The sequence below is a fragment of the Chionomys nivalis genome, chromosome 7 (genome assembly GCF_950005125.1).
Source record: "Chionomys nivalis chromosome 7, mChiNiv1.1, whole genome shotgun sequence".
Lineage (NCBI taxonomy): Eukaryota > Metazoa > Chordata > Mammalia > Rodentia > Cricetidae > Chionomys > Chionomys nivalis.
In genome coordinates, this window is record NC_080092.1 from 54,540,639 (window position 1) to 54,565,605 (window position 24,967).

Genomic DNA, 24,967 nt, shown 5'->3' on the forward strand with positions numbered 1-24,967 from the left:
ATGCCCTGCCAGGCGCAGGTTGGGTCTGGTCAGGGCCCCTCATTTTGTTTTTCTTGATTGTGAATATTAATCCACAGCCGATTCGTGGGCCTGGCCTGGCCATACGCTCAGGGTTTGTGCTGCCTGAACTTTCCCTTGGAAATGCAGGACTCGAGAGACCTCCTCAGCCTCTCTCAGTGGCTGCTTTCCAGCATGGAGATGTGGCTGGGCTGCTCCTTTCCCTAACGGACTGTGATCTGAGACAGATGACAACCTGGTCTGATCGCTCTGATTTCCAGAGTCCAGCACAGCCTTTCCTTTTCTAAAAATAGGTCTTAGAATTTATTCTTTGAGAATTTCACACACAAGCACAATGCACTTTGATCACATCTATCCTCTTAGCCTCACTGTGCTCCGTGTCTCCTGCCCATGCCTCCTCTTCCTTGTTCTTTAAATACCCGAACCAAGTGAACCCCTGATGTGCATAGATATGGGATCATCCACCAGAGTACAGGCAACCTACCAGGGGTCACACTCTGGAAGAAAACCAACTTTTCACTCCTCAGCAGCCACCGACTAGTAAGACTCGGAGTTAGGGATGGAGCCTCCTGAGCCCTCGCTCTTCAGTGTGGGTCGAATCGGTCTTGCATGGCAAACTGCAGCTGCTGAGAGTCCACCAGGCAGCAGGCCTGTCGTGTCCTGAAGACAGTGTTTCATTTTCCCCTGGACCCTTGGCCCTTGCAAACTCTCTGCCTCTTCTCCCATCATGGTCCCTGAGCCTCGGTAGGAAGGGACACAGCAGGTCACAGGTCACAGGTCGCAGGGCGTGGGAGGAGTCAAGCAGGTAGACAGGGGTAGCTGACTCTAAGGCAGACTGTGCTAAAAGGGCTATCAGGATGGCTAGGCAGGAACCTGGCCTCTCTGAATGATCAGGGAATGGGGAGGGGGCTTTGTAGATGTGGGTAGACCCGTGTTGGGTCCTGAGGGGAGAAGGCATTTGAAAGGTGGGAAGATTTGGGCAGTGAGGTGGACACTCCATCTGGTGGCACCATGGGAGCAAAGGCCCCTGATCCAGGAGAGACCTGGGCACCAGGCAGTAGGATGGGAGATGGGGTGGGAAAGAGTGTTGGTTCCCACTTAAGTGGAGAGCACCTACCTGAGCAACTAGCTTATGTCTAGAGGTTCAGGTCTAGAACACCTGCCAACTGCACAGTAAATGATGCCGCAAAGCATAGGCTGAGATGCTGGAAATACACCAGTTTCACAAAAATGACCCAAGGCTTGAGTACGTGCTGCGCACATCAGCCCCCTCCTGACACTACACTTGGTTGCTGCAGATGTGTGGTGGTACTTTGGAGGTGGTACGTGTGACTGTTGGCACCTGGCACACGAGTTTATACAGCACAGACGGGGGCATCACCGTCTTCCACGAACATGGATTGCCTGGCTCCTTGGGGCTTGGTCAACCCATTGGTCTCAGTACTGAGTTCCTCCGTGTCCTTTCTCTAATGTGGTATGTGGAGGCAGGAAGAACAAACCAGGCAGCTGAGCCCCAGAGAATCTCAGGGGTGGGAGGCTTTTGGCCTCAGCCTCAGAGCTTGCTGGCTGAAGGTGAGGAGCTTGACCACTGTGGCCACAGGACCCCGTGGGCAGTACAGTTCTGTTTCCCCAGGGCTGCTGGAGTGGAAGGCACAGCCCTAAAAGCTTAGCTTCTGCAGGGCTGTACTAATTGGGCTTTTGCGGTGTCCTGCTTCACGGGAGCCTTGACAAGGAGAGCAGGGAGGGAATGAGAAGTTGTGGTCCCCCAGATGGGCACAGACCTCATCTTTGTGGCTACCCACAGGCTGCACATTGGGCCACAGAGGATCTGGAAAAGATGAAGAAATGGGATGGCTTAGACTCTGGGGAGTCTGAGCACCCACTCCAAGAGAACTCCTGCCTGGACCCTCCAGACGGAGACCTTAACTCCAGGCCGCCTCCCGCCAAGCCCCACATCTTCACGACCAGGAGTCGTACGCGGCTTTTTGGGAAGGGTGACTCAGAGGACGCCTCCCCTATGGATTGCCCTTATGAGGAAGGCGGACTGGCCTCCTGCCCTATCATCACCGTCAGCTCTGTTGTCACTATCCAGAGGCCTGGGGATGGGCCTGCCTGTGTCAGGTAAATCTGGAGGTCCTTCCTTTCCAAGACCCAAGTGGTTCCACCAGTGGCAGTCCCAGCCATGGGCTAACTCCTCAAAGTGGTCTTGCTTCTGGGTTAAAAGTCACAGAACTGGGGAGCTGGGGAGCCTTCAGAGGTGGTCTGGCCCACATTCTTGTACCCTCACTGGACACACAGTCACAGGTGTTGGAGTGTATATATTGAGCCCAGCTGCCAGCATATGCTAGATTTCCAGGCCCTGAATGCTCACCAGACCCAAAAACTTAGACTTCAAAGTCAAGGTTAGGATCTTGTGGACTAAGAAGACAAACAGCTCAGGGGAAGAACCTATCAGGGCTACGGCCAGGAGTCACAAGGTGGCTTCTGGGTACTCTTCATTCATCAGAGGCCAAGCCAACACTGCTTACCCTCTAGGCTTCTGTGTCCTGAGCCCCAGAAGGAAGGCAAGTGGACTGGGTAGAAGAGGTGACAATAGCAAAGACTTTCTCCAGTCTCTATAGACAGGTCAGGGGCATGATGGGATGGACAGTTGTGTCCCAGGGTCCCCATTAGATTTGTTTCCTAAACTGCCTGGTTTGCCTTGGGGCTTCAGAAGCCCCAAAGGCTTCAGGGCAGAGCAGGGCCTGAGTTGAGGGTGTAATTTATTTTCCAGGCAGGCATCCCAGGACTCTGTCTCCACCGGTGTCAGTGTGGAGAAGCCCCCCAGGCTCTATGACCGCAGGAGCATCTTCGATGCTGTGGCTCAGAGTAACTGCCAGGAGTTGGAGAGCCTGTTGCCCTTTCTGCAGAAGAGCAAGAAGCGCCTGACTGACAGCGAATTCAAAGGTGGCCCTGTGAGGGCTGGCTTCCCAGGATGGGGCCATTTTCCAATCCTGGCCTGGTTTTGACCCTCTCTCTGCCCTTCAGACCCAGAGACAGGAAAGACCTGTCTGCTAAAAGCTATGCTCAACCTGCACAACGGGCAGAACGACACCATCGCTCTGCTCCTGGATGTCGCACGGCAGACCGACAGCCTGAAGCAGTTTGTCAATGCCAGCTACACAGACAGCTACTACAAGGGTGAGGTGGGGGGGGGTGGTGGCCTGGTGCAGCTACGGCACACCTACGTCCTGAGGGGATTGCCCCAGTTCCTGCCACTATGTTGCATTCTGGTTCTGATCAGTCTCCTTCCTGGGATCCCTGCTGCTCTCCTGCTGACTGGATGGTCCCTACCTTCCTTTCTCGTCCTTCCCTCCTATCTCCCTTTGTCTCCTCTCTTTTGCAACTTGGTACTTTCTGTTCTGTTCCTGCTTCATGATTTTTCTGGCCTCATTTGTGGATCCTGGCTTCCCACTCTGAGGCTGGTGTTTTCTGTGTGCTTCTTCCATAGTTGCTACCTGCTAGGGGCCTTCTCTGGGGGTGCATCTCTCTGGGCCATAATCACAAGGCTAACTGAGCTTCCCTCTGTAGGCCAGACAGCACTGCACATTGCCATTGAGAGGCGAAACATGGCACTGGTGACCCTCTTGGTAGAGAACGGAGCAGACGTTCAGGCTGCGGCCAACGGAGACTTCTTCAAGAAAACCAAAGGGCGGCCTGGCTTCTACTTTGGTAGGGAGGCCATGTGGCATACATAAGGGAGCTAGAGGCCCAGTCATTCAGGGACTAGCCAGTCTCATTCCTGGAGCCCCACTGAGGACCCTGTGTTGGCTGCAGGTGAGCTACCTCTGTCGTTGGCTGCATGCACCAACCAGCTGGCCATTGTGAAGTTCCTGCTGCAGAACTCCTGGCAGCCAGCAGACATCAGTGCCCGGGATTCGGTGGGCAACACAGTGTTACACGCCCTGGTGGAGGTGGCAGATAATACAGCTGACAACACCAAGTTCGTGACAAACATGTACAACGAGATCCTGATCCTGGGGGCCAAGCTCCACCCCACCCTGAAGCTGGAAGAACTCACCAACAAAAAGGGGCTCACTCCACTGGCTCTGGCTGCCAGCACTGGGAAGATTGGGGTAGGGTGGGTGCTTTGGCTGGAGCTGCTATTATCAGGCAGGGAGGGGGTCTGGATAGAGGACTGTGTGTACCAGACTCTCGTTCCACCAGCTAATGGGGCTGTTAGTGTGAGTCAGAGGAGCTGTGAGCAGAAACCATCAAGCAGGGATGTGTGTGTGTGTGTGTGTGTGTGTGTGTGTATAGCCTAGGTTGAGAGAAGAGGCTGAGTGTTATTTTACTAGTGTGAGTGAGAATTTTGGAATATAAGGAGGGTCCTAAGGGGGAAACTTGGAGCAGACTAGGTAGACCAGGCCCCAGCCAAATCAGGGTCCTATAGATGATGTCAGGTAAGGCTGATGATGTGTCTGGGGCTTCTTGAATTGGAGGGGAGGGGCTTTCTCAATAGTAGAGATACTGGGACGCTATCCCTGCCCATTTAAGACTAGGCTGGTCTCAAAGTTGCAGCGATCCTCCTGTCCCAGCCTTCTGAGTGCTGTGAGCACAGCCACAAACCATCAGGACTGGCTTATTGCTTCCTTAGACTTTGATTATTTCCTTCCGGCTTGAAGTTTTCTAAAAGGGGCCACCACTGTCCTTCACAGAAGGACTGTAAATCTTGAGGCCCTGGTGTAATGCACCTGACACAGCTGCAGCTGGGGCTAGAGGCAGCTAGTTAGTGGATCTAACTAGTCGCTGGGGCTTGGGTTGGGTTCCTGATGGAGGTGGGAAGCTGAGTGCATTTTTCAGAAGAGCTCAGAGCCTGCATGGGGAAGCAGCCTGTGGCCTGGCCTTGACTGACCTGCTAGGGCTCTCCTACCTGCCACAGGTCTTGGCTTACATTCTCCAGAGGGAGATCCACGAACCTGAGTGCCGGCACCTGTCCAGGAAGTTCACGGAATGGGCCTATGGGCCTGTGCACTCCTCCCTTTATGACCTGTCCTGCATTGACACCTGCGAGAAGAACTCAGTTCTGGAGGTGATCGCCTACAGCAGCAGCGAGACCCCTGTGAGTGGCCAAGGCTAGCGCCCTTCCTCAAGCTCCATCCATCTCGTCTCTCACATGAAACACTGCTGTTAGGAGCCTGTGTCCTGCAGTCTTGTCCTTCCTCCTTTCCATTATGTTTCCCTTAGCAAACGAATGATAGCCATTCGCTCATAAAAATGGGAACATTTCGGAAGTACAGCGATAAGGACAGTTCCCTTTGATACCGTGTGAAACGCTTCAGAGAGTTTTTTTATTTGTGTGAATGGGCTATACCATACACCCTGTAGGATAAGCAGTTGTTTTGCTCGTTGGTGTGTGCTGTAGTTAGCTTTCTATCGGCACCCAGGTATCTGCCTTGTTTAAAGCTGTTACCCAGCATCCCTGCCACAGGACGGTCAAGTTCTTTGCAGCTGCTTACCACACTGCAGGCCACTGACACGAGCCTGGGATTTTTCAGTAGAAAGACACATGAAATTGCTGTCTCCAAATCAAAAAGTATGCCCACCCTATTTCTTCTTGCTTTTTGAGACGGGGCTGGCTATGCAGCCCAGGCCAGCTTTGAACTCCTGACCCTCCTTCCTCCAAAGTGCTAGGACTGTAAGTGGTGGGTCAACCCACCCTGCGGTGAGGCGGGACATTGTTCTGCATTTACTGGCCTTTTGTACCTTGGTGTGTCTCCTAAGTTTTACAGGACTATTTGCTAGCTTATTCTGGTTTATAGACCTCTTGCTTCCCAATGAGTCATCAGCCTTTTCTCTCCTGCTGCAGTGTGGTGTTGCTTCTCCTCCCCGTTTGTCTCTTGGCTTTTACAGCACCCTTTACGGTTTTTATTCTGGTAGGGTTAAGCTGGTCGCTCCTTTTCTTTTTTGGCTTCTGGATTGTGTGCTGTGCTCTGAAGGCCTGTTCTTTTTTTTTTTTTTTTTTTTTTTGGTTTTTCGAGACAGGGTTTCTCTGTGGCTTTGGAGCCTGTCCTGGAACTAGGTCTTGTAGACCAGGCTGGTCTCGAACTCACAGAGATCCGCCTGCCTCTGCCTCCCGAGTGCTGGGATTAAAGGTGTGCGCCACCATCGCCCGGCTGAAGGCCTGTTCTTTACAGAGTCACACAGTGGCCCTTCTCTGTTTTCTTCCCTCTCATTTGTAGGGTATTTCATTTTGGGGCCGTTATCTAGAGGTTACTTTTTTTTTTTTTTTTTTTTTGGTTTTTCGAGACAGGGTTTCTCTGTGGTTTTTTGGAGCCTGTCTTGGAACTAGCTCTTGTAGACCAGGCTGGTCTCGAACTCACAGAGATCCGCCTGCCTCTGCCTCCCGAGTGCTGGGATTAAAGGCGTGCGCCACCACCGCCCGGCTTAGAGGTTACTTTTGTGTACTGAGGATGGCATTCTGTTTAATATTTCTGGCTCCAAGTGAAGCATTACTGAGTACTAGCCTACCTTCATTGGGTGGAAGGCCACCTCACCTGTCCCCTCTTCCTAAAGTGACACTCCAAGCTCCAGAAGCAGACTCCAGTGGAGGCAGTGAGGGGTTACCATAGCGCTTCACAGGATGAAGCTGCAGTTATAGGATCAGAGTCCAGGAAAGGTGAGGCCTGGTCTAGTTTGTCCTGTCAGCCCCACCTGGGCTGCCATGCTAGATCTGACTTCTGAGTTCTTAAAGGGGTGGTCTGAAAAGGGAATGACCTCACTACAGACTAAGGAATTTAATCTGGAGGAGAGAAAGCTCTGGGGCAGCCACCAACAATTCATGTCCCCATCTTTTTCTGGGAATTGGAGTGTGGGCTTATCTTGGGGCCATTCGGCTTGAGCAGGCACGCTGGTGGAAGGCAGGGATGACTAAATGTATGCCAATAACAGATCACCCCTGCAGTTAGCACCCCAAAGAAGCTCTGGAGTGAGGGAGTGAGGAGCTTCCCATTCCCAAAGTATTCAAGGAGTCACACTACAGGGCCTTTGTGGTAGAGCCCAAACACAAAGCAGAAGGTGAGAGCAAGCTGCCTTGGGTTCAACTGTTCTACATCCTAGGTCCCGTGAGCCATCCAAACCTTTGGATGTGAGGCTTTGCCTAAAGCCAACTTCAAATGACAGTGTAGGCACCAGGACAGGCCTGCTCTAGGTCAGGCCTTTTAGGTTCCTTCACGTATCATGCATAGGTAATTACCACCTCTGCCTGACCCAGGGCTGCAAACATGAGAAGTGAAGAGAGTGAAGAGTGTAGACCCCCCGCCCCCCCAAGAATCATCCTCTTGCCCTGGGAGTGAAGAGAGTTGCTAGAGATAATGGGTTTGGAATGTGGGAAATGCTGAAGTCTTGCTTGAGCACTTAGAGTGGTGGCTCTCAACCTTCCTGATGCTGCGACCCTCACGTTGTGGTGACCCCCAATCATAAAGTTATTTTCATTGCTACTTCATAACTTTAATTTTGCTACTGTTATGAATCGTAATGTAAATGTCTGTGGTTTCTGATGGTCATAGGCGACCGTTGTGAAAGGGTCGTTTGACCCCCAGGTTGAGAACCACTGTCTTAGGGCTTGTCCAGTTTCTTCCCAGTCAGTGTACTCATGGAGACACTGAAGTTAAGAGGGTGGGTCACTCAAGGAACCGCAGCAGAGCTGGGGCCAGCCCAGGGCCCTGTCTGTATAGCGGTTCAGACCCTCGGGGACCCTTGGTTGCTTGGCGGGCTGAGGGGGCATTCTTCCTTGACTGTATGGGCTACACAGGTGTGAGGAGTACCGTGGGCTGGTGTAGCTATTCAGGTAGTTGCTGGTGCAAGAGTGAGCCTCACTTCTCTCTGCTCCCATAGAACCGCCATGACATGCTTCTGGTGGAACCTTTGAACAGACTCCTACAGGACAAGTGGGACAGATTTGTCAAGCGCATCTTCTACTTCAACTTCTTCGTTTACTGCTTGTATATGATCGTCTTCACCACGGCTGCCTACTATCGGCCTGTGGAAGGCTTGGTGCGGACAGGAGCACGGGCCCTATCTGGGGGTTGGGGTGGGGTACTCTCCTGAGATGCTATTGGCTCCAGGTCCAGACCTTGCCTGCTACCCCTTCCTAGCTCACTGAGAGGTAGAAAGGCTGCTTGGAGAACCTTGCTTCCTGCCCTTAGTTTCCCCTCTTGCAGGCTGGCCTGTGCCTGGACTTTGTCTTTTAAGTCCATGTTACTGGGAGGTTGAGTACGTGAGCATGGAAGCTCCTGAATATGAGGACTCAGGACTGGGGAGGCAGTTGCCCCTGGGTGTCTGGAGATCATAGGATGGTACAAGCCCCAATTCCATTGCCACCTGCTGGCCTGCACTGTTGGACTGGCCTGCTTGTTACAAATTTGCTCCTTAGACCTATGCCCTTGAGTACTTCTCTTGTGCCAGGCTGGGCTCCATCTCTCAGTTGAGTTTAGGATGAGACTCTACTCTCTTCTGAGCCAGGATTCCATTATGTTTCTGAATTGAACCTTCTCATTTAATACCCAGATCACTAATTTTCTACCATAGTTCTGGAACATTTTTACCTGTAAATTTAGTTTAAAAGCTTGAGTTCTATCTCTGTATAAAAGGTATTTAGTGACTTCATTTGAAAAGAAAAGAAAATTGATAATGGGTATAGCTCAGCGGCATGGTGCTTGCCTAGGATGTGCAAGGCCTTGGGTTTGATTCCCAGCACTCCAGCATCATGACAAGTTAACAAAAGAAGGGACACGCACATTGTTAGAGAGAGGAGAAGTCTGCTAGTAAGAGAGACGAGGGAGTGAGCTAGTGCGGGCAAAGCGCCAAGGGGATCCTCCCAGAAAATGGCTGTGATGATGTGCATGGGTGTGTGGAGGACACCACAGGCTGTGGGGAGAATGGGATTGCAGTGCACCAGGTCTGTAAGAGCACCTACCCTGTCCCCTGCTCCCGTCCACTCAGAACCCTGGGCAGGGACATTGCTTGGGAGACAGCACAGCCCTGCAAGGATCCTCTGATACCCAGAGACTCAGGCAAGCAGGCTCACAGAGGGATCTTCTTGCAGATGTTCCCCTAGTACCTCGTTGTCTTTGTGTTTCTTTCTTTAAATTTATTGTTGTTGTTGTGATGTATGTATGTGTGACACACACAAACACACATACACACGTGTCATAGTGCACATGCAGAGATCAGGATTGGAAACAAACAACTGTTTGGAGTCAGTTCTGTTCTTCCATCATGGGTTCTGGGGACCAAACTCAGTTCTTAGGTTTCCATGGAATTACTTTGCTAGGCCTTTGCTTCTCTTTTTCAATGGAGGCCTGTCTCCTAGGCAGGGCCGAGTCTTAACTGTAAGGCTGGGTACCTGGGGCCCCTAGTGAATGTTTGCTGAATGGGTGAATGAGTGAGTGAGTGGAGTCGCTGGCTGCCTCACAGCGCTCCCCCCCCCCCGTAAACTTGCTGGCCTCTCTGTGCCTCACAGCCCCCCTATAAGCTGAGGAACACTGTTGGAGACTATTTCCGAGTCACTGGAGAGATCCTGTCTGTGTTGGGAGGAGTCTACTTCTTCTTCCGAGGGGTAAGCATTCCTTCACAAGTTTGTCCCTGACAAAAGTCAAGAGACCAGCTGAGTGAGCACAGCTGAGAATCCTCCGGGTGTTCATGGCTGGGTTGCAGGGACCATCCAGTGCATTCCTAAGGGCCCATGGCAATCAGGCAACACAGGCAGATCTCCACCACTATCTTGTGGGAGGGGTCTTGGATTGCCTGACCAGCAAGCCCCAGGGCACTCCCTACCCAGCACGACCTACTGGTGTGTAATGCTGCTGCACCTGGGTTTTGTTTTTCGTGAGTGCTGGTCTCATGCACACATCAAGTACTTTGCTGAGGCATCTCCTCAGGCCCCGGGGTTTTTTCTTTGAACTTGGGAGCTCCTTTTTGAATTTTATGTCAACTTCCCCGTATAAACTAGAGTTTAGGGAAGACATGGGATTTATGCTTTTTAGTTTTGCTTTCCTTGAGTGAGACTCAAGAGGGGTGAGAACTCCATGAAAAGAGACCTGAATGCAGAATTTGAAATCATCATCATTATTTATATTATTATTATTATATAATTTTGATTTGAGGTTTCTCTATGTAGTCTATTCTGTCCTTGCATTCTTTTTTTTTTGGTTTTTCAAGGCAGGGTTTCTTTGTAGCTTTGGAGAATGTCCTGGAACAAGCTCTTGTAGACCTCAGACTCACAGAGATCTGCCTGCCTGGGCCTCCTGAGTGCTGGGATTAAAGGCGTGCACCACCACAGCCTGGCATCCTTGCATTCTTGATCATCTTGCCTTAACTTTTTGAGTGTTGAGAAGACAGACATGCACCAATACACCTGATTAGATCATTGTGATTTTAACCTCTAAACCTCGTGCTTTAAGTCACGTGTATTTTTTCCGGTGACTTACTATCTTAGTTACTTTTCTATTGCTGTGATAAGACACTATGAACAAAGTGGCTTACAGAAAAAAGAGTTTATTTGACCTTCTGGTTTCTAAGGGTGAGAATCCATGATGGAGGAATGGAGGTAGCTGGTGACAGATAGCTGGAGCAGCAGTTGAGAACCCATGTTTTGAACAGCAAACAGAAAGTAGAACAAGAGAGAGCTAGAATGAGAGAGAATGAGAGAGAAATAGAAAGATGGGGAGGGGAGAATACACTGGGGATAGTGGAAGAAGTTTTTGAAACCTCAAAGCCAATCCCCAGTGACACACCTCCTCCAACATGGCTACACCTCCTAGACATTCTTCCCAAACAGTTCCACTGACTGGGAATGAAGTGTTCAAACATATTAGCTTATGGGGGCCATTCTCATTCAACCCCCACCCTACGTTTATGGAGTCTTTGCAAATCAGCAGACTTGGTCTTCATGGAAACACTGTCTTTTCACACTAGCAACTGATGTTATCTAAGAAAGTATAAAGCCCCAGCAGCAAGTGGGCACCTCCTAGCAGACAGAAGACTAAACGGGGGCAGGTGGGTGTAGGTGTTTTGGAGAGGATTACCTAGTCACCAAAAGGTTGATCTGGTGAGTTAGTTCAGGTGTGGCTGCATAAAGGGATTTTTAAAAAAATTTAAATGATTTTATTTCTTTTCATTTTAAAGCTGATTCTTTTTTTTTATTGCTTTATACATAATAGCATTAAAAATTTCCACTTCCTCCCCTCCTCCCATTTCCCTCCAGCTCCCTCACTCACCCTTCTCCCTCCCCCTCAGTCTTAAGAGAGGGCAGGGTACTCTGCCCTGTGGAAAGTCCAAGGCCCTCCCCACTTCATCCAGGCTTAGGAAGATATGCATCCAAATAGACGAGGATCCCAAAAAGCCAGTACATGCAGTAGAGACAAATCCCAGTGCCATTATCATTGGCTTCTCAGTCTGCCCCAATTGTCAGTCACATTCAGAGGGTCCAGTTTGATCCCATGCTTGTTCAGACCCAGTCCAGCTGGACTTGGTGAGCTCCCATTAGATCAGGCACACTGTCTCAGTGAATGAACCAACCTCTCGCACTCCCAATTTCCTTGCTCATATTCTTCCTCCTTTTCTTCTACTTGGGAGCTCATTCCAGTGCTCTGATGTGGGTCTCTGTCTCTATCTCCATCTGTTGCCAGACGAAGGTTCTATGGTGATAATCAAGATAGTCGTTAGTCTGACTATGGGACAAGGTTAGTTCAGGCACCCTCCCTTCCACTGCCTGGGGTCTTTAAAGATCTCCATGAGTCACATGACATCACCCATCTAATTAGCTTGATTGCTACTGTTCCGTTCTTCACAGTCTGCTGGAACCCACTCCAGTGTTCCAGCATGCTGGCACTCCGAAAGACACCAGGAGCTTCCCTGTTCAGCCACATCTAACACTTCCCAGAAACTTACTCTGTCTGTTCCCTCACAGATTCAGTATTTCCTGCAGAGGCGGCCATCCCTCAAGAGTTTGTTTGTGGACAGCTACAGCGAGATACTTTTGTAAGTGCTGCTTTGTGTTCCGTTTAGCTCCTTCATTCTCTCACCTATGCTTGAACAGGCACATGGCAGGGTGGGCCTCAGTAGGCAGGCTGAAAAATGGTGGGAGGCACTCAACAAATATTCATCAGATGAGTGAATATCAATGTTTACACTGGCAGATAAATGTCAGCTGCTGGGGTTGGTGGACTGTGTCACGGTGTCACACGATTTATTTCTGGAGTTAGGGGTCCCTTCCTTCCCTTTGTTCACTGTATATGCATCCCTCTACTGTTCACTGGGTCGACACTGGGAGACAGAGGTGAACTATACATAGTTCTCGCCTTCAAGAATCTCCAGTCTTTAAGGCAGGTTTTTTTAAAATTTGTTTGTTTTTCATTCCAACTTCATGGACATTTTGGACTACATAATTCACAGTTGTTGAGGAAGGGATTGTCCCAGGCACTGAGTATTTAGCAGCATCCCAGGCCTCTGTCCAGGAGCTCCCTCCCCCCTTCCAGGCTTGATTATCAAAACGCCCGCAGATAAATACCAATAGTTCTTCTCTTGGTGTGAGTGGTGGCATGTGCTCCTGGTTGGGGGCCACTGCTTTTAGAGGAGGCGGATAAGCAAAGGCACAGTGTTGCACGGCCTCTGTTCATAAAGTAGACTAGACCCTGTGAGCCTCATCCTGCACAGAGGGCTTTCCACCACAGGCTTCCTGGGATCTGGACTTAATGCCCAGGTTTCCCTCAGTCAAGGGGCTTCTCTTTTTGCTTCTGGTGTGACTAAGGAGTTGATTTCTGGTGCTATTGTGACAAGCATGTTCCCACAGTAATCTTCAAATTATTTTTCAAATTATTATTCAAATTTATTTTAGTTCCAAAGGGCAAGCTCAATCTTTAGGGTCTGTAGCAATTGGTGAGCACAATACTTATTTGCATAAAGAAGAAATGTTCCCCTACATAGCAGACTCAAGATTACATTCCTGCAAGTTATAGCTACATTACAGTTACATTAAAACACACATATACACGCACATGCGTGCAATTATACCAGTAAATACATATACATATTACTTTTATGTTATCAAAACTACTCAAACATACTGATATAACTCATAAGAGTGCGAAAATTCTTACACTCAAAGCCAGGAGTTTCTTACCTCCAACCCTTCCCTTTCTCTGAAGCCCGCTTTCCTTTGGCTCTTTCTTCTGACACATACCCATGCCACAGAGAAGGATTTAGCATCCTCCTCCCCATCTGCTTCCCCTTTTTCATCATTCCAATGTGATCATATAATATTTGTTTGAGTCAGTAATCATCATTTGTAAATATTCCTAAGTGTCGAACAGCTTTGTAATAGTTCTGTTACTTGTTTGTGGTTTGTTTCTTCTGGCTTATCAGATTATCATACCCTTAATTTTCCCTTGTTTAGTTTTCTCTGTAGACAATGTTAATTCTTCCCACACATCCTAAAGCAGGTGCAGTTTTCTTTAAAATTAGACTTAGAAGTTATAACACATGGCCAGATCACTTTTCTCCTCCTGGAGGGATCTCTTCCTAGAGTTTTCTTTCTTTTGTTTGAGACAGGGCCTCTCTATGTAACCCAAACTAGCCTCTATTCTAACTCGCAGCAATCCTCCTGCCTTTGATTCTGGAGTGCTGGGGTGACAGAGCTGTACACCATACTGTCTTTCCTGTTTTCTCTTTGAGACTGGCTTGTTTTCCAGCCGGACCCTTCTTTCACCTGGCACGTCTTTCTGTTGCCAGCCTCGGGATTCTCATGGCTCCCATTTCTTCCTCACGTCTTTCTCACTTATATTTTCAAATAACAATGGATTGCACAGGATAGAACTATCGTAAGTCAAGGAGCATCTACATTATATTTACATTGAATAAAAATCTGAAGAATCAAATTTCCCCTCCAACCTGCCATACATTTTCCTCCCTGTGCCTGCTGGGACAGCACAGCCCCAGCCCCTGCATGGCTACATTCTCACTCTTCCGATTCTTGCAGCCTGGGCCTTTTTCCTAAGTTCAACGACTTTGCCTCTGCCCTCAGCTTTGTGCAGTCTCTGTTCATGCTGGCGTCTGTGGTACTGTACTTTAGCCACCGCAAGGAGTACGTGGCTTCCATGGTGTTCTCCCTCGCCATGGGCTGGACCAACATGCTCTACTATACCAGAGGATTCCAGCAGATGGGCATCTATGCTGTCATGATTGAAAAGGTGGGTTCCCAAGCATGTTTCCCATGAGCCCCGTTTGCCCCACAGATGTGAGGTACTGCCCTATGCATTCTTTTCAGCCTTTCTGTATTCTCCACGGAGCCATTTGTTTAGCCCTTAGCCTATTTATTGCCCTAGAATCAAGCAACCCAACATTGACCCGAGCCTGCAGGTTTTCTTCAAAGTTGTTGCCTTTGCACTCCAAACCGCCATCTCCCAACTGGAGCAAAAGCCATGGGAGAGGTGGGAATCATTTCCTCATGACGTCTGAGCTGGAAACCACATAGCCTAGCCCACTGCAGGTTCCTGTCACATATACCCTCTGGTCGCTCTAGGCTGAGGCAACACAGATCGTTCCTGTGTTCCTACCATGGTTGGATTTGCCTTTTACCAGCCTGCTCTTTCCTGCAGATGATCCTCAGGGACCTGTGTCGATTCATGTTCGTCTACCTCGTGTTCTTGTTTGGATTTTCCACAGGTAACGGGATGAGTCAAAGCTGGTGGAAGGCAGGTGTGTTGCTCACCTGACCTTCTCAGGATCTGCAGGACTGGGGGAGGAGGAGCCAGGTGGGGAAGAAGGTGTGTTCTTGCAGGTGACCGAGGGATAGACAGAACACACATCAACAAGAGCCCGAGAACTTGGAAATGTGATGGATGAGGCTACTGTGCTACTTGCTTGCTGTACAGCTCCATTTTGGCCCAGTTTTTATCCGACTTATTTCAATACTATTTTAGACTCACAGGAAACTTTCAAGAGTAGTTCAGATGACTCCTCTCTTCTTACCCAGATTCCCCAATTTAAGCATTTTAAAAATCTCTCCATTTCCTTGTCTGTCTCTTCTCTGCCTCTTTGTCTCTCTTTTCCTTCCCTTCCCTACTCCTCCCCTCCCTTTCTCATCCCTTCCATTCTTTATTCCTGGTTCTGGAGATTGAACCCAGGGTCTAATACATGCCAGGCTAGCGCCCACTGAGCTACAGCCCCAGCCTTCATGATTCTCTAACCTTAATTCAGTGCCTCTTTAGTCCCTGGCATTTTATTGTAAGGAAGAGCTTTTTTCCATCTCCTCAATTCAATTTTTTTTTTTAAACATGAGGATGGATGATGACCTTGGGGTTCTTTTTATTCCCTGTAGATTCTCACTGTCATGTGAGCCATAATCCTTACATTATCAGTTATTTTGAAGCTGAGATCTGGTCCTTGGGAGCCCCTTTAAGCCGGATCCTCGGCCCCTCTACCTGGTCTACATCCTGTTGTTAGCAATGCCCCTGCCTCAGTTCTCATTTGAGTTCTGTGGTTACGCGGTTCCTGAGGCATGCCCATGTCTGTTCCCACTCTGCGGTTGTCGAGGAGGGTTGAACATCGGTGACTAGGGATGCTGATAGGTATGGGCTGTGGCACCTGATCTGAAGTTCTGCATGTTAGTACAAGAAGCGTGTTCTCGGGGCACTGATGCACAGTACAAACGGCACATGGCTGCTTAGCGGTACTCAGGCCTGCAGTACACTTCCAAAGAAGAATATTAGCAGAGGTCACTCTGCTTTGAGCTGCTCGACATCCGTGATTATAGAGTGGATCTTTAAAAGACATAGTGTGGCTGGCAGAGTGACTCAGGCTTCCTGTCCTTTGAAGCAAGTTGTGTATTATACAAAGGTCTCTGTATGTACGTGGTCTACATAGCTTTGCATATTTCTTCAAACACCTTTTCTACTAGATCAATTTAAAGCTCTTATTATAAGAAAGCTGTGTGTTATTACAACTTTCTGATAGTCTGGGAGGGGGAGATGCTACATAACCAGGTGGCCTTTCTGCTGCCGGGTGCTGGGTAGGAGAGGTATGTATCAGGGAGTCTGGGGTCTTGTTTTCCATCCATCCACACCCCTTTCTCCTGTGACCAACAGCCGTGGTGACACTAATTGAGGATGGGAAGAATGACTCTGTGCCTGTGGAGTCCACCCCACACAGGTGGCGAGGGCCTGCCTGCAGGCCACCCGACAACTCCTACAACAGCCTGTACTCCACGTGTCTGGAGCTGTTCAAGTTCACCATCGGCATGGGCGACTTGGAGTTCACCGAGAACTACGACTTCAAGGCTGTCTTCATCATCCTGTTACTGGCCTACGTGATCCTCACCTACATCCTCCTGCTCAACATGCTCATTGCCCTCATGGGCGAGACGGTCAACAAGATCGCACAAGAGAGCAAGAACATCTGGAAGCTGCAGGTGGGCAGCAGAGTGGGGCAGGGCGTGCAGCCTCGAAGGTGTTGACCGTCCCTTGCTGTCACACAGTGGGACACATGAGCTCCTATGGGACTGAGTAGTGGGCAGGGAGCACTAAATTTTAGAGATGTCATTTTTCTGTGTTTTCAGTCACATGCCTGGTGGGTAGCAGAACCAGGGTTTAGACCAGGCAGTCTCATGTTTGAGACTCTGATGTCACACAGGTCCCCAAGTGATTCCTTTGTAAGCGCCATCAGTTCATAAGGTTGCCTTCTTGGACCCAGTAGGCAGTAAATAGCCAGGTATAGGCAGGAGCATGTGCCTGCCAGGCTTTGGAAACAGACCTGTTATAGGAGGTACCGCAGGGCCAGCTTGGAGGTTGCTGGGGCTGGGAGAGATTCTGGAGATGGTAATCCAGGAAGGCCTATTTCCCCTTTCCTTCAGAGAGCCATCACCATCCTGGACACAGAGAAGAGTTTCCTGAAATGCATGAGGAGGGCCTTCCGCTCCGGCAAGCTGCTACAGGTGGGGTTCACGCCAGATGGCAAGGATGACTACCGGTGGTGTTTCAGGTAAGGCAAAGCAGGAGTTGAAGCTGAGAGCTCCTGCTCTCAGTCCAGGGCATGCAGGACCCATCGAGAGCCAGAGGAGGGTGTAGAGGCTGGACTCAGGACTCCCTGGGACCACTCACAGGCTTAGGGAACTCTCAAGGCCAGCAGCAGGTCCAAGGGCCACATAGGACTCAGCTGTGGGCACAGGACACCCATTCAGATTTCAGGAGGCAGGACTTTCAACATGAAGCTCTGAAAGACTTGAGGGGTTCAAAAATGACTGCCTGGTGAACAGAGCCAAACCTAGGAATCCAGTGTTAAAATTCCTGAACCTTGTGGAGTGGTTAGAAAGGATGGGTTGTCCGTGAAACAAGCTCTGTCTGTCCCTCCACCTGCTGTGTCTTCATCCTGATGGGCTCGGCCTTAGACAGCTGGCCCTGGATCCTGTCCCCTCCCCCACAGGGTGGACGAGGTGAACTGGACTACCTGGAACACCAATGTGGGCATCATCAACGAGGACCCGGGCAACTGTGAGGGCGTCAAGCGCACCCTGAGCTTCTCCTTGAGGTCAGGCCGAGGTGAGGTGGGATGGGTGGGGCCACAGCAGGGAAGGACCTGACTCTGGGAAGAGGGGTTTCCTACTCCATGTTGACTTTCCTCACAAAGAACCTGGGCTGTGTAGCAGCAACAGATGCCAGCCATCCACATGCTAGTGACTGCTGCGTGTACCCTGACACACCTGTGCAGCACTGCCAGGCGCTCCTTGAACTCATTGATTTCAGATTAACTCTTGGTCATTGCGTGTTCAGAAAACTTTTAATGTCACCAGCATTTTAATGGCCCCTACATTTGGCTATATGACCCCATATGGGGTCACAACCCATAGTTTGAGACTCTGGGTGTTGGACCACACAGTATTTTTGCAGAAGCCTTCATATTCCTCGAGACCCCCTTTTTTAGTCAGCTCCAAATTGTTATTAATCCCTTGTGGAGAATTTTGCACTTCAAGTTTTAAGCCTTTTGGTTTTAGAGTTCCCGTTTTTTTCCTGTGCTGAAGGTTCTATTTCTTTGCTGAGGTCTTCTAGCCAATCCCTCATTAGGAGCACGTTTTCCTCTGCTTCTTTGAACAGAGTAATGTTACTTTACAATTTCTATCTGCTAAGGGATGGACTGGCTCAGAGGTAGTACTCTCCACCTACCAAGCACAGGGGGCTGGGTTTAGCGATCTCTAGCTAAACCCAACATCTGGGCTATCATGGCATCCATTTCTCTTGACTCCTATTTTTTTTTCTTTTTTTTTTTGTGACAGAGAACCACATTTTCTTGAATTCTCTTTTAGGTCCAGATTGTGTGCTGGACATGGTAGATAAGATGCTGTGGAAAGCCTGGATTCAGTTACCTTTATGTATTTTTTTATATTTTATATTTATATATTTTATTTGTTATTATTTTATATACTAAACGGTACTTCACTTATTCAGGAATTGCCTTGAGCTTGTGCCAGGCATAAGTGAGTGTAAGGGTGTTTCCACACACTGGCTGAGTTCCTTTCTTATACTTGAGTTAAAGTATGTCTGCCCTACTTCCAACCCCATTACAGCCATTCTCTATCAAGTGTCTTGAGATCTCATCAGCAAGCAGGGTCTAGTTCTTAGCTAACTACTTACGGGTCACCACCCTGCCCCGAAGCTGACCAGCCCTCCAGCATCCCACACTGTGTCAGCTGCCCCGCTTCCTCCTCTCTCAGGGGAAATTCCATGCTCCGCTAGGATGGCTGTTCACTGTACTACAGTTGCTAAAGTTGTCGCTAAGCAGAGCCAGGGCATTGATAGGGCTTCTCCTGTGAATGCTGCTTCTCTTAGGGTTTGTAGAATCTCACATCCGTCACCTCAAGTCTAAACACATCTGCTGAATGGCATTTTTCACAGTTTATGGTTGTCATGAGCAACAAGATTGTATGGAGATCTACTTCATCAGTGGCTCACTAGGGGGCTGGTGATGTAGCCCAGTGGTCAAGTACTGGGCTAGCTTGTGAAACCAGTCTGGATTCCATCTCTAGCACAGAAAAAAGAGGCTCACTTTTGGAAAGCAGTTCCCTGCCCCTGGGCTTCCTTGCTTTCACAAAGGTCCCCAGAAGTTCTGTGATTTTCCAGGGAATGCAAATGGAAAGACTCCCTGGTCAAATTGTCACCTTTGCTCATTATCTTTTCTTTGATTTGTCAGTCAGGCTAACATTTTCTGAGAGCTACTCAAAGAAGACTGTGTGTGATTTGAGTGGCCTACCATGATCCTCCCACTGACTTAGTGAGTTGGTGTTGGTTCACACTTCTAGAATCTGAGACAGGGCAGATTTATTATTATTATTATTATTATTATTATTATTATTATTATTATTATTATTTTATGTTCATTGGTGTGAGGGTCAGATGCCCTGGAACTGGAATTACAGACAGTTGTGAGCTGCCATGTGGGTGGTGGGAATTGAACTCAGGTCCTCTGGAAGAGCAACCAGTGCTCTTAACCATTGAGCCATCTCTCCAGCCCTTTTATTTTTGACATATTTAAGTATGGTACCATTTTGGGAAAAAGTTTCCTGGTGATAATTATCACAATAAAGCTTAAGACATGGCTGCACTGAAACTCTTTTGCAAAACACGTGTGACCTCTTCCATAAGAATGGGTTCTAAAACTTTAGGGCTTAGGAGAGGATCTGGTGTGGTCTAGGTCATTGTAGAGGTCACCAAGCTATGCAGTACACAAGATGTCACCCTTAAGGATGGGTTCTATTGACTGAGAAACAATGATCAGGATAAAGGTCTAGGGAGAAAGAGTGTAGGATAAACATAATAGTCTGGGGAGGGGATTTGGGTGAGGCCTAGCCCTACAGATCGCACAGAGTTTCAGGCTATCAGCTACATCCATTCCCAGCCTTCTGGGTGGAAAACAGGTGTGTATCTCCTCACCTGAGGAGACAACCCTGAGTATTTAACATTCCTGGTTTCCCTAGTGCTTTATCTGTGAGCACAAGGACATCATGCCCTCTACACTATACCTCTCAATGAAACTTTATCCAGTCAGACCAGTGATTTGGAACAGAAGCTGTGGGGTTTAATAACAGAGTTTACACTTTATACCTATTTCTTAGGGAACATTCCTTCAGGATTTTGCTTTCTCACTTCTGTAACAGTAGAAACTCTAGTGATGATAATCTGATAATTTGGATAAAAGGACCCCCTCCCCTCCAAGCTGCATGTGGTAGGAAGAAGTGGGAGAATGCAGGAGACGGAGGGACAGGTGGTCAGTGAAGGAACTAGGGAGTGCGTGGGGAGTCTTGGTATGAGAATGAGGATGTGGTGAACGATACTGGGAACTTTAGATGCTCTGGAGACCCCAGAACTGGCTAGGCCAACAGTTCCCAAGTTGGGTGTCTCCACTTCCCAGCCAGTTAGTGGTCAGTATATTGATGGACAATAATAACTAGTCTTCTTTAAGAGTTCCTTGGGGCTTTAGTTCTTGCCAAAGTTCTTATTTGAAGCCCAGTGTCACCAGACCAGGTCTCCCTTGGTGTTTTCCTCAGCTTCTATGCCCTGCTTGGACCTTGCCTCTAAGTCTTAATTTTTCTTGGGTGCTGTTCATCACTTAAGAGTTGCCCAATGTGGATTTGCATTGCAGAAACCTCTTTACCCTCCCATTTAGGGAACCAGGTAGTAGAGGTGGAAGCAGGTGTGTGATAGACTCATGAGGTCACAGGTTTGCCAGTGCCTGGGGGAAGAAGAGACCTTAAGATGTTACTTGGGAAAAAGCTTTCGACAAAATACAACATCCCTTCATGATGAACGTCTTGGAGAGAGCAGGGATACAAGGAACATACCTAAACATAATAAAGGCAATACACAACAAGCCAACAGCCAACATCAAATTAAATGAAGAGAAACTCCCAGTGATTCCACTGAAATCAGGAACAAGACAAGGTTGTCCACTCTCTCCATATCTATTCAATATAGTTCTTGAGGTCCTAGCTAGAGCAATAGGACACCAAAAGGAGATCAAGGGGATACAAATCTGAAAAGAAGTCAAACTCTCACTATTTGCTGATGATATGATAGTTTACATAAGAGATCCAAAAAATTCTACCAAGGAACTTCTACAACTCATAAACATTTTCAGCAATGTAGCAGGACACAGATTAACTAAAAAAAATCAGTAGCCTCCTGTACATAGATGATAAAAGGGCTGGGGAAAACAACCAGAGAGTCAACACCCTTCACAATAGCCACAAATAGCACAAAATATCTCGGAGTAACTCTAACCAAACAAGTGGAAGACTTGTATGAAAAGAACTTTAAATCTTTGAAGAAAGAAATTAAAAATGACAACAGAAAGTGGAAAGATCTGTCATGCTTTTGGGTAGGCAGAATTAACATAGTAAAAATGGCAATCTTACCAAAAGCAATCTACAGATTCAATGCAATGCCCATCAACATCCCAGAAAAATTATTCACAGACCTTGAAAGAATGGTATTCAACTTCATATGGAAAAGCAAAAAACCCAGGATAGCCAAAACAATCATGTACAATCAAAGAACTTCTGGCGGCATCACAATCCCTGACTTCAAACTCTACTACAGAGCTACAGTACTGAAAACAGCCTGGAATTGGCATAAAAACAGATAGGAGGACCAATGGAACTGAATCAAAGACTCGGATATTAATCTACACTCCTTCAAACACCTGATTTTTGACAAAGAAGCAAAAAATATCAAATGGAAAAAAGAAAGCATATTTAACAAATGGTGCTGGCATAACTGGATATCAACATGTAGAAGAATGAAAACAGATCCATATCTATCACCATGCACAAAACTCAAGTCCAAATGGATCAAAGACCTCAACATAAAGCCAGCCACACTGAACCTCATAGAAGAGAAAGTGGGATGTACACTTGAACGCATTGGCACAGGAGACCACTTCTTAAATATAACCTCAGTAGCACAGACACTGAGAGAAACAATTAATAAATGGGACCTTTTGAAACGGAAAAGTTTCTGTAAAGCAAAGGACACAGTCAACAAGACAAAACGACAGCTTACAGAATGGGAAAAGATTTTTACCAACCCCACATCAGACAGATCTGATCTTCAAAATATGCAAAGAACTCAAGAAACTGGTCATCAAAAGAACAAATAATCCAATAAAAAATGGAGTACAGACCTAAACAGAGAACTCTCAACAGAGAAATCTAAAATGGCTGAAAGACACTTAAGGAAATGCTCAACATCCTTAGTCATCAGAGAAATGCAAATAAAAATGGCTCTGAGATTCCATCTTATACCTGTAAGAATGGCCAAGATCAAAAACACTGATGACAACTTATGCTGGAGAGGTTTTGGGGTAAAGGGAACGCTCCTGCATTGCTGGTGGGAGTGCAAGGTGGTACAGCCCCTTTCAATATCAGTATGGCAATTTCTCAGAAAATTAGGAAACAACCTTCCTCAGGACCCAGCAATACCACTTTTGGGTATGTACCCAAAGGATGCTCAATCATACCACAAAGACTTGTGCTCAACTATGTTCATAGTAGCATTGTTTGTCATAGCCAGAACCTGAAAACAACCTAAATGCCCCTTGACAGAAGAATGGATAAGGAAAATTTGGTACATTTACACAATGGAGTACCACACAGCAGAAAAAGAATAAGGACATCTTCAATTTTGCAGAAAAATGGATGGAGCTAGAAAACATCATATTGAGTGAGGTAACCCAGACCCAGAAAGACAATTATCACATTTATTCACTCATATGTGCTTTTTAAACATAAAGCAATGAAAACCAGCTTACAAACCACAATCCCAGAGAATCCAGACAACAATGAGGACCCTAAGAGAGACATACATGGATCTAATCTAATGGGAAGTAGAAAAAGACAAGATATCCTGAGTAAATTGGGAGCATGGGGACCATGAGAGAGGGTTGAAGGGGAGAGGAGAGGAAGGGAAGGGGGCAGAGAAAAATGTATAGCTCAATAAAATCAATAAAAAACCAAAAAAATATATACCAACACACACACACACAGAGAGAGAGAGAGAGAGAGAGAGAGAGAGAGAGAGAGAGAGAGAGAGAGAAAGATGTTACCTGAATGGATGAGGGGAAGAGGAAACTTTATGAGTCCAAGAGCTTGAAGAAATTTTTTTAGGCAGGGTCTCACTATGTAGCCTTGGCTGTCTTGGAATTCACTCTGTAGACCAGGCTGTTTTTGAACTCATAGAGTTCCACCTGTCTCAGCCTCCTGAGTGTTGGGATTAAAGGCGTGTGCTACTATACTTGGCTAAGATTTTTTTTAAAAATATACTTTAAAATTAAAATATAATACCATTCTTTTCTTCCTTCTAACCCCTCCTGTGTCACCTCCTTCCAACCCCTCCCAGATCACCCCATTATCTTTTTTTCTTTTGTTATTATAGATATGTATGCACATATTTATATGCACAATATATAAACATAACCTGCTGAGTTTTCTTTTGTTGTTAGTGTGCATATGATTTCCAGGATAACCACTTTGTATCGGGTAACCAATATGGAGCTTGCCCTGGGAGAGGCTAATTCCCCCTCTCTCAGCAGTCATTAGTTGCCTGTAGTTCTTTGTCTAGGGGTGGAACTCTGAGATTTTCTTCTTCTGTGTTATCATGTCTATTGATATTGTCATTATTTAGGTCTTATTTAGGCAGCCATCTCTAGGAGACAGTCTAAGAGCAGATTTCCTGGTCCTCTGGCTCTTACAGTCTTTTCCCCCTTTTCCAAAACATTACCTGAGCTTTAGGTGTAGCAGTTGTGTTGATGTATCCATGGGGGCTGGGTTCTCCACAACCCATTGATCTCTGCATTGTATCCAGTTGTGGTTTTCTGTCATGGTCTCTGTCTGCTTTAAAGAGAGGTTTCTTTGATTGAGGGGTACCCAGGTCTCCTTTCATCTGGAGATGTGAGGCCTACCAATAAACCCATGCTTGTTTGGTTGCATCCAGGGTGCTAATGATTTTGCTGCCTTTCAGTTGCAGGGAGAAACTGGAAGAACTTTGCCCTGGTTCCCCTTCTGAGGGATGCAAACACTCGAGATAGGCACACCACCCAGCCTGAGGAAGTTCATCTGAAGCATTTTGCAGGATCCCTTAAGCCAGAGGATGCTGAGGTCTTCAAGGACTCCATGGCCCCAGAGGAGAAGTGAGGGACACCATCCAGGGGTCAATGCTGGGTCTTTGAATGGCCCATTGCCTCCGTGGGGGAAGGGTGTGCTCAGGGAACATGGAGCCCTGTCGTTGGCTGGGTCCATTCTGTGCCTGCGTAGGCACAATCCTAGGACTTCACAGGGCATGCTGTGGAAAAGTGGGAGGTTGCGTGGGAAAAGATCTGCATCCAACCATGACGGTCTTCAGGCGAATTTTCAAACATTTGGCCTTCAACTGTGTACAAGCTTTGTTAAACAGAGTGGATGGCAAATCTCTACTTGGACACATGTTACACCCTGGCTTTATTGGATTTTTGGACTGTTGGGATATGAGCAAATGGAGTCCAGGAAAACAACCTTTAAATACTTGCTTTGATATAAAATGTTGAAACCTTTCTCCTCTACACTGTGTTGACTATCTTACCTGTTCTGAGAGGCTTTGGAGGAGTTTGTTATTTGACAAACCCATAGAAGGTGGGGGATGCTAGTCTCATTCCCAGTTCCAGAAGAATCAAGTTGTTCCAAAGTGACTTTCCCCTTCAATGTAGAATATTAGTCTTTACAAAGTATTAGCTTCATTATTGTTTCAAAAAAAAAATACAAAACCATATCCAAAGGACATGTCAGGAAGTTTTCAATCCAGAGGCCATGGCAGGAAGTTTTCAATCTAGAGGACATGGCAGGAAGTTTTTAATTATCTTTCTTTTGCTGTAATCACAATCCTGCTCCACTTCC

General features: G+C 47.6%; 1 protein-coding gene across 1 annotated transcript; it reads left to right on the forward strand.

Moving 5' to 3' along the window:
• The first annotated feature begins 1,855 nt into the window (after nt 1–1,855).
• On the forward strand, nt 1,856–24,686 carry Trpv1 (transient receptor potential cation channel subfamily V member 1). The gene is made up of 15 exons (XM_057775937.1): nt 1,856–2,139; nt 2,792–2,964; nt 3,046–3,198; nt 3,589–3,729; nt 3,835–4,133; nt 4,940–5,119; nt 7,894–8,052; nt 9,521–9,616; nt 11,969–12,039; nt 14,081–14,246; nt 14,655–14,721; nt 16,143–16,465; nt 16,907–17,034; nt 17,476–17,591; nt 24,060–24,686. Exons 1-15 carry the CDS (start codon nt 1,856–1,858, stop codon nt 24,230–24,232), a joined length of 2,529 nt encoding a protein of 842 aa, XP_057631920.1. The 3' UTR covers nt 24,233–24,686.
• Nucleotides 24,687–24,967: the final 281 nt, after the last annotated feature.